Below are 14,033 nucleotides of genomic sequence, written 5' to 3' on the forward strand. Positions count from 1 at the left end.
GGACAAAGCAGCACAGCACTGCCAGAGTGCCCAAAAAAAGCAAAGCAGCAAATGGAGTGCTCCAACTGCCTGCCTTCAGCTGTAAGGGAAACGCTTCCCTGCGCACAAAGTACGCAGGTAATATTTGATAAGCAAACAGCTGCTTTAGTTTTACTGCACATTTTTATTGCTAAGACACATTTATTGTCCGGATTTTTCACACCAATTAGTCATGCCGGCCCGGTCAGCCTCCCGGATGATACACTGCAAAGGAAGTTTCTGCACCAAGGTCTCGTGTGGCCCATTTGCCCCCTCTCTCTTCTAGATCCCCTGAGATGAGCTGCAGCGCACTGAGTAAACAGAACTGGAGCTGCTCGTAAGTCGTCTTCAGCTTCTAAGAACCAAACAGACTGTATGCACTGCTCCAGGTCAATAATCACTCCCAAGACTAGAAGATGAGGCATTTGGATCTTTCACCTTCTCTGATTTGCTTAAGGAGAGTGAAAACACCCTGAAAGCTGCTCTAAAGGAAACCTGAGAATCCTCTGAAACACATCAAACTAGCAGATCATGAATGACTAACAGAGAAAACAACAAAAACTCCCGGGAGCTGGTCAGAACTAGTGGGTACTAGCATTTCCAGAAGTTTTTCCCCAAACACACTTGCTGAAAACTCCTCTCCAGAATCACTGTTTAAGTAAGTAGTGCTAATAACGTGCCTGATTCACGGGAGCCTGCAGTTTCTCGCCAGACTGCAGAAATTAGGTTGAAGTAAAGCAGTGTTTTTTGAACACTCGGACAGTGTCAACCATGCTTTGAGTGTTACCAGACTCATTTTACATTATGCTTTCACCAATGATACTACACCTGACTTCTGCGATGCGCCAAAAGAGCCATTGATACAGCTGCATCGGGAATTTTACCATAAAAAAACCTGCACGTCGCTTAAGCAGCAGCCGTTTGTTCTGCAATAGGTAACAGCAGATTCTTCTCTTTTAAAAGTTCATTTTAATCAAACTGGGAATGAGAACTGTAATTCGACAGGGTCACTTTGCTTTACTACTACCTTACGAGTCTGTCGAGCAGACTTTGTGCTTTGGCAGGTAAAATAAACTGAACTGCAGCTGTGCTCAATCTCGCCTTACTAAAGTTGGCAGAACCAACTAGGAATCAGCACCAACTATTTTTCAGTGGCATTTTGATCTAAATCAGCATGTGCTCATAAAGCCTGGTATGCTGCAGCTGATCAAGAATGGTACAAAAAGGAGCTTTGACAAGACGTAAACGGCAATGTATTTGGAACAGCACTGATCCAAGGTCTGATTTAAATAAATATAAAACATCTTTTTCTACCAAATAATTAATTGAAAGGGAGCTCACATTTTATGCCGTCTGTCTAAAACACATTGCTTTGTTGCCCAAAGGAATTTGAAGTTCGTCCCAGCAGCTTTCAGGGAAGCGGCAGAGGAGGCAGAGCCGCAGCTCCTCAGGCTCTGCAGCGTATTTTGTCCATCTGTCGCGTCTCCCGGATGCAGGGACTGGCATGGCAGCCAACTTATAAACCACCATCGGCACAAACTTTTGCAACATGTTTGAAACTAAAAAATCTCAGACTACTTGAAAAGTCAATAATCCAGGGAAATAGAATTCATTTTCATATGTAACTTAGTAAAACTATCGTTCCGAATTAGTACGGAGCAGTTGCAGAATTTTGGTTGCAAAACTAGTTTTATCCCTTTTCGCTTTATGATTCCTAAAGGTTTATTTTGTGATTAGAAAACCGAAACCATTACAAGAGAGACAGAACTGTTCTCCCTTTTACCCTCAAAGACCCCTGGCAAAGCCCTGGCTCCCTGCTGGGATCCCAGCAGCAGAAGTGACCCTCCTTGGGGCAGTGCCTCTGCAGACGTCCGGGGAATCGGTCGGCACCACTTCTTGCTTGGGGCTGTGCCAAAGGCGAAAAATAGTTTCAACGGAATGAATAAAACATGTAAATACTAAAGTGAAAGGTGCATTTTTGCTTAAAAATCTTTCAATACCAAAACAAAAAAACCATCTCTACCAAGATCACATGTTCGCACCTGGCAGTCAATGTGATGTTCAGCATACCTGATCCAAATGAAAAAATGGGGAAGCGTGTTTCCCTCTCAGCTGGTCTAACACTCTTCAGATACCTACCTCTTGCTTGTTGAATTCTACTCCTAAGTTGATTATTAGTAAAAATTCGTGCTACGCTGCATTCTGCAGCGCCCGTTAAGAGTTTGGAGGGATATCTTGTTTTAGCTCTCACCCGTGTCAGGCTGTCTGCAGACACAATGAGGGCTCTGGCAGTTTCTGAAAAGGAAATCTGTTTATCAAGCCAACGCAAGCACAACTGCAAAAGATAACAAATTCATTGTTTGCTGCGTTTTTCCTTTCCTTCTGATTCCTCTTAAAAGACAGCAAAACCACCACGTGTTCTGTCATTATTCTTCTATCTCTGGGAATGTGAAATATGCACTTGCTGCTCGTCCTTTCCCTGCACTTTAATTAGAGCCAGTCAAGTCAGCAAGAGTGCAAGCAAAAATAAAGGGGAGGATGCGGGAGAGATGACAGTGGGACTGCAAGCGATGCCAGAAGTTTTGTAATGAAGATGCAGGTGACAAGATCAGGGATGCAGGGGAGAGTTCCACTGCATTTACAAGTCCGTGACACAAGAAACCCCCCTTTTCATCCCTGCCGGGAGAACACGGCTTACTTGGAAGGCAGAGGTGTCTTGCAGTCAGTCCTAGAGACGATCAAAACAAGACACAATCTACAGTGGAGCAACCCGCAGTCAAAAATACGTCCTCTGGCCTCCCTCTTAACAACTCATCGAGTAAGAGGCTGTTAACACAAGTAACTTATAACGAAGACAAACCTTTCAGGCAGCATTGTGCCAACTGGTAACACCTTTGCCTGTAAGGTTTAATTTTTAAACAATCTGTTTGCATCCGTGTCCATTTGCAGAGAGACAGGGGAACAGCCCAGAGGCTACCTTGCCGAGCCGCCACGGAGGACGGGTGAAGCTACGCACAGATGGCAACGATAAGTCAAGGTAAGAGAGCAAGCGACAAGCGCTGTCGGCAGCAGCGCAGCGAGCAAGAGCGCGGTAGAAGGCTGAATGGGTCATACGGACGGAGCCGGGGAATGAAAAGATGCGCTCTTCTCAGATGCTGGAAACTGTCAACACTGGAAAACATGAGACTGAACCCCCAGCTTCTGACCTCAGAGGAATTTGGTGGGCCCTTGTGTTCAACAGCAAACATATTCTGGCTCTCTTGTAAATATACCCCTCTCTGCAGCTCAAAGTGGGAAGCCCTGGTGTCTGCCACCACAGTACACGTTTCATCTGTCTGGCACAGGGATCAGGTGCCCACTAATGCTTTGATTCTTAAACCTGGGACCATGTTTACTTTGGTGGTAAAACCTCCTCTTCTCCCCTTCTTGTCTATACCGCTCCACTGCTCGCTCTTCCCGCGTTTCAGAGCAGTTTCTCTCCGCTGCTCCCTCTGGTTTCCCGCAAACCCCTCTGCTTCCTCCTGTCCCTTCCTTCCTTGCCACAACAAGGTTATTGCCCCGACCGCATTTCTCCTGGGTACCAAACTGCAGGACAGTGAGATGCTGGTGAAAACTTTGTGAACAGCTGACAGTGCTCAAAGGAGGTAAAAGATGACGTTTCTCCTGTCCTTGTTCCAGAAGTACTTCTGGTTTAGTAAATGATTAATTGTACTGATAGATTCCCTTCAGCTCCCTAATTCACAACTCTTCCTGGGAGGAAGGAGCTGCTCGCTCTGTGATCGATTACAGAGTGGCACTTCCAATTGCAGAACACATCCTGCCACACACACTTTTGTGACGTTCCCCTTATATATCAGTTTTCCATCATCTTATCCATTGAGGGAGAACTGAAAGCTTCTATTTGGAAGCTCATAATCACAATCCTAATTTGACCTACAGCATACCACTAGACTATGCTCTATTGTGATAGACAATCTAAGAGGCAAAGAGCAGACAGAAAAAACTCCAGGCTGCTAAATTTAACTGAATCGGAGAAAGCCATTAATACTGCGGGTCTCTCAGGGCTCAGCATCACCAGCTGTTGATTCCTCAAGCCGGAATTCCAACCTTTTCAATTCACTGTCATCAGAAAACCTAACTCTTCCGTTCAAAGGAAGTAAAAATGCACTGCAATTTCATATTATAAAGCTCCAGTTAAAGTAACCCATTTAAGGAGTTCGATTCTGCTGAAAGTAAGAGTGTGATTTTGCATGATTTAGCATCGTATTTTAAAACCCCAGTTTAAGTCACCAATTTTATGTTCTCATACTCCAAAGGACATCTCAATTTACTTTCCTCATTTATTTATTCAGTTATTACTATGCTATCAGTTGGCACTATCGCTGAATGACAAGCTTAGTTACACTTCATGCAGTATCATCCACTTTTCCACTGCACAGATGAAAACTCAAACTCCTACATAATTATCTTCTATAATACGTACAGCTAAAAAAAATTTGGTCCCCAGCTTCCAAGTTTCATAAAATTCAGCACTGTTTTGCGGCTGAGCAGTTCATCAGTGCCGTGCTATCTACCTCCAGAAGGGCTCATCATTGTAGCTCCAGAGTAGGTCATCAATTCACTGCCAACAAATTCCAGAATGGTTCACCGATTCAGTGGTATCTAACACCGGAACGGGCAGCAATTCATTGCCATTGAATGTCAGAGCAGCGTTATTAATTCAGCGTCACATGATTCTAGAGAAGTGCATTCAAAGTCACCTATCTCCAAAGTGGTTCATCATTTCAAAGTCACCAAAGGCCACAGTGGTGCATTAATTCCGTCTCATCTCCTTCCACTGTAGTTCATCAATTCAGTGCCCTGAAACTCTGAAGTAGTATTTAACCTGATTAAAACTCATCAGGAAAGAAAAAGGTGCCAAGAAAATGGAAAGACATACATCATACAAATTTAGGAATCAAACCCAGAGGTCAAGAGATCTCAATTACAAAGATGTAAGTGATTTAGTTACCCAGACACTCGTAAAGTACGTTAAAAATACACATCTACCAAATTCTTTAGCTATCCATCCAGCACAGTGCGTATTCACAACCTAACACATGCTACGTACCCGTGGATTTCCAAACACAGCCAGCAAGTGCGTGTCCTCCTTTAAATCGGACCAAACTCAAACTCCAGGCATTATCAAGTATCCCCGAATAAAACACTGCAGCCATCGCTTTTTAAAACTGCTGCCCAGGTGGGAGAACTGCCCTCGTGCAGGCTGGAGTGCGAAGGGGGACAGAAAGGCTCCCCGACCGTGGAGCTCTGCCCAAAGGCCCCTGCTGGAACCTGCTGACCCCTCCCTGCCTACGGCCTGGCCACATCTTACCGAGTATCGCCTCAACCGGACCTCTCCCCGACACGAGGAAATGCAGCCGACTGGCGTGGCTCTCTTTCTCTGCCTCTCCAGATACACCATCGATGGTGGCTGTAACAGCACACAGAGTCTTACGCTGCTGTCAATACAATTCAGCTTCTGACCACTGAATAATCCCTACGTGTTACATTTCATACATGCTCAATTTTTTCTTAAGAAACAAATATCCATGATAATACATGCTCAAGTTCCAAAAATCTTCTACTGGTTATGTGGGTAGTACTGGAAAGCCTGAAGAATATATTTTTAACTGCCACCCCTGTAAGATGTCTCAGGCTGTCACCTCATTTTATGGCATGTTCCCAAATACTTAAGCCCATTAAGTCTAATATCTTTAAGAACTTTAAAAATCTGTAAGCAAATTTTCATGAAGTACCAATTTCAGTATCGCAAGCAGATTCTAGCGTAGTGTGCCTATATATATATATACACACATACAAGGAAAAAACAGACTTGCACCTTGTTTAAATTACTATCCCGAAAAATCTGAATTTTGTTCTCTAAACTATACACAATACTCTTAAGCATACGCACCAAACTGGCACTGAAATAAATTAGAGATGGGTTTCCCAATATTCATGGCTATTATCGTATCCATCAGAACAATAATTAGAAGACTAATTACAGAAAAAGGACAGCAGAATCAGCCCAGGTAGTTAAGGGTGGCCCTTCCTTTGTAACCCTTGGATTATTAACTCTGCAGATCACAACCTGCAGTGTGGGAAAGACTCTGCCATGGAACAACGTTGTCACCTTTGGCACTAACGGGATGGCACCTGGGCTCCCTGCCTGCTGACACGCCAGCAAAGAGCCCAGAGTGAGTAGCAAAAGCACAAAAAGCTGACACAGCTCACTTCTCCCTGCAGCACGGGAGAAAAAGGGATCGCGCTGGGCTCCAAGTCCCAACTTGCCCAGATTCCTCTCCGAGCCAGGGCAGGTGGGAAGGTGGCAGTCTGACATTAGTGACAGATGAATGACCAATGGACATTTTTTCACCCCTGGCTTGCCATGTAGACCTCCTTGGGAGCAGAGATCAAAACAAAGTCCACAGCAGCACAATCCCTGCAGCACCATACTGGCAATAATGCTGTAAAAGATGCACTTAAACTAGAATTGTTCATTATATTACTGGGAGCTTCCAAAAATTGTAAGAAGGTTTTATTATGTACGCACTTTGGTAAGTGCCCAAATCTCGCCGCCATCTAGGAACAGTCTGGTCCCAGCGTTTTGTTTACGGCATCTCCCCCCGCCTGTCTCCCTGGATTGACAAGTAACTAACTCTTGGTTATCTGCCTAAAACCGAAGTCTGAAAGAAATCTGAACTCCATTTGCATTTTGCGGTTTCAAAATACCAATGCGATGTCCGTTTTTGAACGAATGATACGCACCCATCAATAAACAGGAGGTACCCAAAGCCTGGCCTCATGGGCATTCCTCAGCTCACGCAAGGGCGAATGCAGTGAGACGGTACAGCAGTGCCTCTCGGACAGACAGGTATAAATGAGAGAGGCTCAAGTTCTCCCCTCGACTTACTAGTTCACAGGAATGGTTTTGGTCAGGATGAGCCTGCTTTTTTCCAGTGCTAAAGACGTACTCCAGGATTAACACTGGTGGACGTGCAGAGAGAAAAAAGCTCCAGCCACCTGCAACAGATCGGGCCCACAGCTCATACTGGAATACTTGTGACTGCAGAAGGAATGACTGGAAATAATCTTCCATTCAATTTGAAATGCAAGGAAGTAATATTTTCGTAGCCTTTAAACAAAGGCTCAACTCCTCCCTGCGGTTTCTCAGCGCAACAGTCCACCACCTTGGGCTTATTTTCATTGCATCCATGATGCTCCTTAGCTACAGCAGGGAAAAACTGAGACTCGCCGAGACCAAAAATACAGAAAAGAAAAATCGAGACAACAAACATAGTCTGTGTAAAAACACGTACCAAAATACTTTTTGGTACAAAGGTTGTTGGTTTTTTTTTTCCACTAGGGCCCAACTGTGACTTAAATAGGAAGTTGTATAGGATGGGATAGGACACTAAGCGAGCCAGATGTTTCAAAGCCGGACTTCCCAGACCTTTTCCTTACAGGGAGGACAATAAAAATTAATCAAAAGACCTTTCAAATTACTTTTATTAGAAAAAGAAAGAAAACCCTCACTGTGAGACAGAACCAAAGCAAAACAGTTTGTACATAAATTCCTTCCTGCCTAGAGATGCTGCACAGAACCTTCCTTTGTCACAGCAGGTCCTTGCCTCCAGTTTGCTCCCAGTGAGGGCTGCAGTAAACTCCACGCAGCCCCTCAGGGGAGCTGAAGGAGTCTTTTCCTTCCCGTCACCCCTGCTGTGTGTCTGTTCTCCATTCCTCTCGGTAGCGGCCCAACATTTTCCACGATGCGAGCAGCCCAGCACGGGGGAAGGCTGTATTAGGGCCGTATGATGCGTTTACGGAAAAGTAACTGTGACATTCCATCACAAAAAGCCCTAATTACACTCAAAACGTTCAATTTGTGTCATCAACTCTCTGTTTATATAAAAACATGACTTTTGTCTGTATCAGTGAGGTCTACAACTGGGTAGTATCGACATGATTTGTGAGCATTTAGCTCCAGACCGATCAGCTCCATGTACAGAAGAGAAGCGTAGCGATCAACAAATGCAGTCTCTGCTGCTCACATGCCCTCATCGCTGTATTTCTGGTAACAAAACAAGGTCATCAGCTAAAGTGCAGTTATCAATATCCTAAAAAAATAACAATATTTATGTATATTAAAAAGCAATTTAAAAATAAGGATTTTTAAACTTACTTTTGGAAGGGACACGCAGATTGGATCGTACCACTTGTAAGGAGTCTGCTTGAACTCGAAGCTCGTAGCTTTTCACGCTTTCATAATCCAGAGACTTTTTAACCGAGATCACGCCTGTTCTGTTATTAATAGCAAACACATCTGAAAGCCAGCAAAAACAGAAGTAACTTTCTAAGAGGCATAACCACTTTTTTTTAGTGCCTAAGTGGTTCTATTTTGGCGACGACACTATTCTCTGACGCTGTCTTCGGAAATTTGTTCCCGCCCCTCCCTCAGGCCTCTCAAAGCCCGTCTAACTCCTCTTTGGAGCTGTCTTCTAAGGAGCACAGCAGCTGAATCGAACCTGCTACCGGAGTAACCAACCTGAGGACGCGCTGGCAAGAGCAGACAAGGCAAACAGCCCACTCTCACAAAAAGCAGGGTGGGACGGGGAATTCTTCCCCATCCCTCCAAAGAATTTAATGTAATTTCAAGGTGGATCATGGCAAGTAGCCAATAAGGATGGAAATGTAGGAATGATGTTTGGTTTAACTATCAGGCTTTAAGTCAATACTTGTGGCTAGAGCATGGCAAAGTCTATAATGCCTTAAAACAGATTTCTAAGCAAGAAGTACGACGCCGTCAAAGCTATTTGTATTCTTATTTCGGTACGCCATGGATTAGCACCGATGTGAATTTTCACATCAGTGAAAATTTCGCCATATTTTAATTGTAATTCTGCTAACTAATCTGCTCTTTAGCCAACCTCTAAAGGCTTGATAATGGCAGACCCTCCTGTTCGGACAGATGAGATGCCATTTCACCTTAGCAGCTTTATTTCTAATCACTATTTCTTGGAAGACTTCTGGTGCACGCCCTAGGCTCAGCATAATCCCCAAGACCGAAATATCAGCACTTACCCTCTTCATTTCCTGAAACAATTGAATATACAATTGTCTGGTTCAAGGCGGCCGCTGTAACGACTGCGACCACGGTTCCTTTTGGTGCGCTTTCGCTCACTGGCGGGGGTCTGCGGAATTGAACAGAAGTATTTGTGTTATCTTCCGGTTGCCTGAACAGCAGATTACTGAAACTTATTCCTCAGGCTAGCGGTTCCATCCATCCGTCAGGCTGGCAAAGTGAGATGCCCTGTTATTACGGAAAGATGTATTAAAAAGGTAAAGGTTTAACCTTTGCCTTCTGCAAACACAAGAAAAGAGTAAGAAGTCTAACTGACACGAGGCGACAATATAAAGATAGAATGGTTCTTTGATATGAGAAATGGAAAAGCAGGGAATAACGAGTAGGAAATAACAGAAACACAAGAACCACCACAGACTGATAAACTGCAAGTAAAATTTAGAACATAATAGCTCTTCTATAGTAGTCACCTCTACGAAGAAAGCTCAGTAATCTCTCAGAAATGCATGCGGGAAAATTCACTCGTGGGTAAACCTCTATCATTTAAACAGCGAGCACTTCAAAGTCGCCTCCGCAGGAATTTCTACTCTTCAGAAAGATCCAAAAATTTTCCTGCCAACTTATTTCAGTACTAAAAGCCAAGATGCTTTTCAGGAAATCAACTGCAACCCAAGCATACATACATGTCTTCTAAGCATTCGGTAAACGGGTTCTGATTCACTGAGCACTGACTCGTGTAGAGAAAGAAAAGGAAAAAAGATTACACTACTAACACATCAGTATCTCATGTTCTTCGTACCCTACGAACACTGAAAACCGAGCATCTCATATTCAGCGTAGTTTCCTTGTGTATAAATAATGAGTTTCCTCCTGAAATGCAGCAAAGAATTACTTTACTCTTTGCTACTGTTAAATGCTGTCTCCTCAGAAAACGTGATGAGTAACATTTTGAGATGCTGTTTCCCCAAGGAAACCTTAACTACTTCAGAATGAACAGAGAGTCTGTGCTAATGGATTTAAAGCTGCAATCTAAACAATTGCAACAAGGAGAAGTGAGACGTTTGAGCTAACCTCAAATCCAATGTTCCGATTTTCATCACAGCAAGTAAAAGCTGAATTCATGCTTGGAACTATTCATGCTAGTGAACAAATGAATCTGAAAGGAAAGGTTTGCACGCATCCATAAATGCGGATGAGGATATGTTGAGATAGGCTCCTAAACAGGAGCAGACTTTAAGGAGCATTTCAGTTGTGCACTGATCTTCAAAATTCTGGAGAGAATCTACACCTGCTTTCATTTCAGAGACTATTTTATGACTTCCCTCTTTCATCCTCCAGGTATTTTCACCCCACCCCACGCCTTCCCATTCTGAGGGCAGAAAGCTGGAACCCCAGGTTGCAATCCTAACTACGGAACCCAAACTGTCGCCATCACACACCAAGAGACTCCCAATCTGCCCTTGATTTCTGTCTTACAAACATTTTCTTTGGGATGAATATTGGTTCAAACATCCTAGAAAAAGTTCTAGTTAATGGCACCGAATGTACAGAATTTAAAAATTTCAGTGGGTAAATTATTCATTAGTGTTTAAGAAAAAAAAATCAACAAAAAAAAGAAGAGCTGGTAGATTCACTTGCCTTCATGCTTTTGTGGCTTTCTGCAGCAGCTGCCTTCTGCCTACATGAACACTGCTCAGAAGGTTTCCTATACTTCTGCCTCTTCCCTTTTACTCACACACACGTGCACGGAGCAGACCGCTCCGGCTCCCAGCCTTCTGTCTCAAGCGTGCTATCAGCAGTAAAAATAAAATTCACTAATGCTGCCTGATTTATTATGCTGCAAAACTAGCGCTATAAAATGCTTATTAATATGCATTTTACAAATGCAAAGGTTAATCTCAGAGACAGGAAAAAAAAAAAGGCTGTCAAATCTGAAAGCATTTCCAGCTGCAGCTCTTCTGATGAGGTCCGAGATGCAGGCCAGCAAGGAAAAATAAAGATCTTTTTTACGTTGCATTACTATATGATGTTGTTTGCTTTTTCTTCTTCGAACAAAACACCTCACGAGCGTGTATGCACAAAGCCCACATTTCATCTGAAGCACGCTTTCAGTAGATTCTTTTAATGGAAATGGCCTTGTAACTTCCCCTCTTGACACAGCTGAATTAATTGAATTGACAAATCAATATCAATTAGCAAGCGGCTTTTGTGGTTGCTGTGGGAGGCTATAGAGGGAGCGGTCCGACCACCACAGCAATTGTATTGATTTCACTTCCCGGATTTAACTAAGGTGATCGGGTTCAGCGGGAGCAATGCATCGCTGAATTAAAACATACAGCTGGTCACTTCAGACCATTTTGCCGAAGTGTAGAGAAGTGAACCGGCAAAAGACAGTGGTACTCAGCTGACAATACGCTGTTCTGTAGCCTGTACTACAAGCTCTAATAAGCTTTCTTTGGGGGTAAGTTCATTATTTTCCAATTTTTGAATGACTAAGATGCTTTTTTTTTTGGCCCTTTTTTAAAAGTGGTATACATATTTGAAGCCATTTTAGGGGACAGGCAAGGGCATTTTTAAACAATAATTTTGCATTATTGGATAATAAAGGACAGTTATTTTTGCAAGACAACATGACACTAGCAAAGCAGTGCAATCCAGTCCAAGCCACCCAGAGAAGGCTTAGAAAACCGACGGCATAATGACAGAGCTGTCACCGCTGTGACTTCAACCCGCGATTAGGATTCAGAGTGTCCGAAGGCAGTTTTGTCCGATCACGCCTGCAGCACCCTAGCGAGCCCCTGAGCGGAACTGCCGATACAGGCGTTACCCTGCCGGCCACAGGCTCTGACCGTACCCAGCAGCACGTTCCCAGCCCCGTCGCCTGCGGGATCGGCACGCCAGGGCCTTACCGTCCACTGCTGACTGACGTGAAATATTTTCAAGGAAACGGTTGCTTTCTGAGCTTCTGAACAAAAGCCCTTTCTCGAACATGCGATTTCTAGTACTCCCCCCCAACGCTTCCATGCGTGGGTATCCACATACATACAGGCACTGAACGTAAGGCGGCCCCGTGCATTACCATGATAATCCCCTTGCACCCCATAAATCTTGGGGTGGAATGGGACAAACAGCAACTAACGCACACTAGCCACCTCGGCTGCAACTCAGTCTACCCACAGCCTTAACCTTCCCTCCTGAACACCTTCCTTCGCACAACCATCTTTTGACGATGACAAAATAACTCACTCTCTATACCGACGTTCCTTCATTCACGTGTACTTTTCTGCAACCGTCACAGCGATGTGCAATTTAGGTTGGTCGATCTTCACCTTCGTGTTTTCACAGAAATAGCAAATGGTATCTTGTCAGCATCCAGGATGGGATGGATACCAGGAGGAGTCCCCCCATCGCCACAACCAAATCCCTGCAGGATCCCCGGACCTGGGTGAAACCACCCAACCTGCCCAACCTCCTCCTGACAAGCCGTGGTGGGAAAAGAGGACGCGAAGGCAGCAAGGGGTAAAAAAAAAAAAAAGGAGCAGCCTCAATCACTCTGTGCTACACCGAGACTGGTAGCCATCGGCCTCGGCTTTGGGAAGAACAAAGTAATTTAAAATTGCCAAAAGAGATGTTCAGTAGTAAGTCTTCCGTTCCTGCTCTGCTGATTTAGTTACCCCGAACAAGTTTAAGAGTCGCCTGTATTTCTATTGCATCGCTTACTGCTTCTGTATGAAACCCTGCCACAAAATGCGCTTGCCCCTCATAAAAAAAAAAAAGCAACCCCAAACTAGAAAATCAACAGGATTAAAAGAAAGTCGTTATTTATAAAAACACTGAAAAAGGATACAAATTGTAACAGAATAGTATCTTTCAACTAGTTATATCTCAATTGTCCGCATCTTGATCAGAGGGGGAAATGGACACTAAACACATATCAAACACATCGCAGGGCATAACTATTTTTAATGTCCAAAGTGAAATTTTAACTTTTCCTCTCTTCTGCTTCTTTTTTCCCTTTGCTAAACACGTCAGACTCTCATCCATTTTTCAATTTGCCTGATACCCAATATGCTTTAAATTCACCATGAAGCTTTTCTATCTCCAAAAGCATGAACATGAGATTTAATCAAAAATTAAATTTCAAACCAGCAAACTCAATAATAAATTGGAAAATTGGTTCAGTACTGAAGTTTAATAGTGTGATGTGTATGTACTCTGTATTAGACACTTCAGTCGACTCTATTTTGTGGATTATATTTTAGTTCACGGAAGTCCATAAGCATACCTCAGAACTTAAAATATTTTATTTTTTTGTTTAATTACATTGCTAAGGTTCTCAGCTCAGCTTGATTAAAATGACATTGGGACCTCTCCTGGTAAAATTGTCTCCCTATCTTCTCTTGCATTACAGCTTCTTAAAGTGCTTTGGCCTCAGCTACTTTTAACTCTCAAGTACATTTTACCTGAAGTTATTCCACCCTCTTTGACCCAAAACATGTTCCTGAGCAGCGTTCCCATTCCTGCACAGACTTTTTTCATCCGGCTCCTCGTGGGAAGTGACGTCATTTGGCTTTTCATCTGCCTGATGCTTTGCATTAAAGAGAAGCTATGTAAAACATAAAAACCAACTGAATTTATGTACTTTTCTGGAGAAGAGTCAAGTGTAGACAGAGCAGCACAGTGTCCAAAACGAGGCGAGCTAACAGTGAAGTTATATGGAAAACAAAATAGTGAATAAAAGTGCTACAAACAGAAACACTTAAAACCGTCTGGCTATGCAGCTGAGTTTTTAAAGTTGTGAAAAAAATGTACGAATTTCTAACTGGTGTAGCAAAACAAAAAAAAACCCCAAGAAAGCAAGAAGTAAACATCATGACTGCAACTCTTCTAATCC

At 43.4% G+C, this 14,033-nt stretch overlaps 1 protein-coding gene across 6 annotated transcripts in view; it reads right to left on the reverse strand.

Annotated features, from left to right (window-relative positions):
• PCDH15 (protocadherin related 15) overlaps positions 1-14,033 on the reverse strand; it is a 1,027,345-nt gene that overhangs the window by 67,253 nt on the left and 946,059 nt on the right. For all 6 annotated transcript variants that reach the window (XM_054831779.1, XM_054831776.1, XM_054831775.1 and 3 more), the window contains 2 exons: positions 9,139-9,248; positions 8,240-8,380 (listed from right to left, as the gene is read on the reverse strand). In XM_054831779.1, the coding sequence (XP_054687754.1) occupies positions 8,240-8,380; positions 9,139-9,248 (251 nt within the window). The remainder of the gene's footprint in view (positions 1-8,239; positions 8,381-9,138; positions 9,249-14,033) is intronic.

Source organism: Grus americana, chromosome 7 (assembly GCF_028858705.1).
Source record: "Grus americana isolate bGruAme1 chromosome 7, bGruAme1.mat, whole genome shotgun sequence".
NCBI lineage: Eukaryota > Metazoa > Chordata > Aves > Gruiformes > Gruidae > Grus > Grus americana.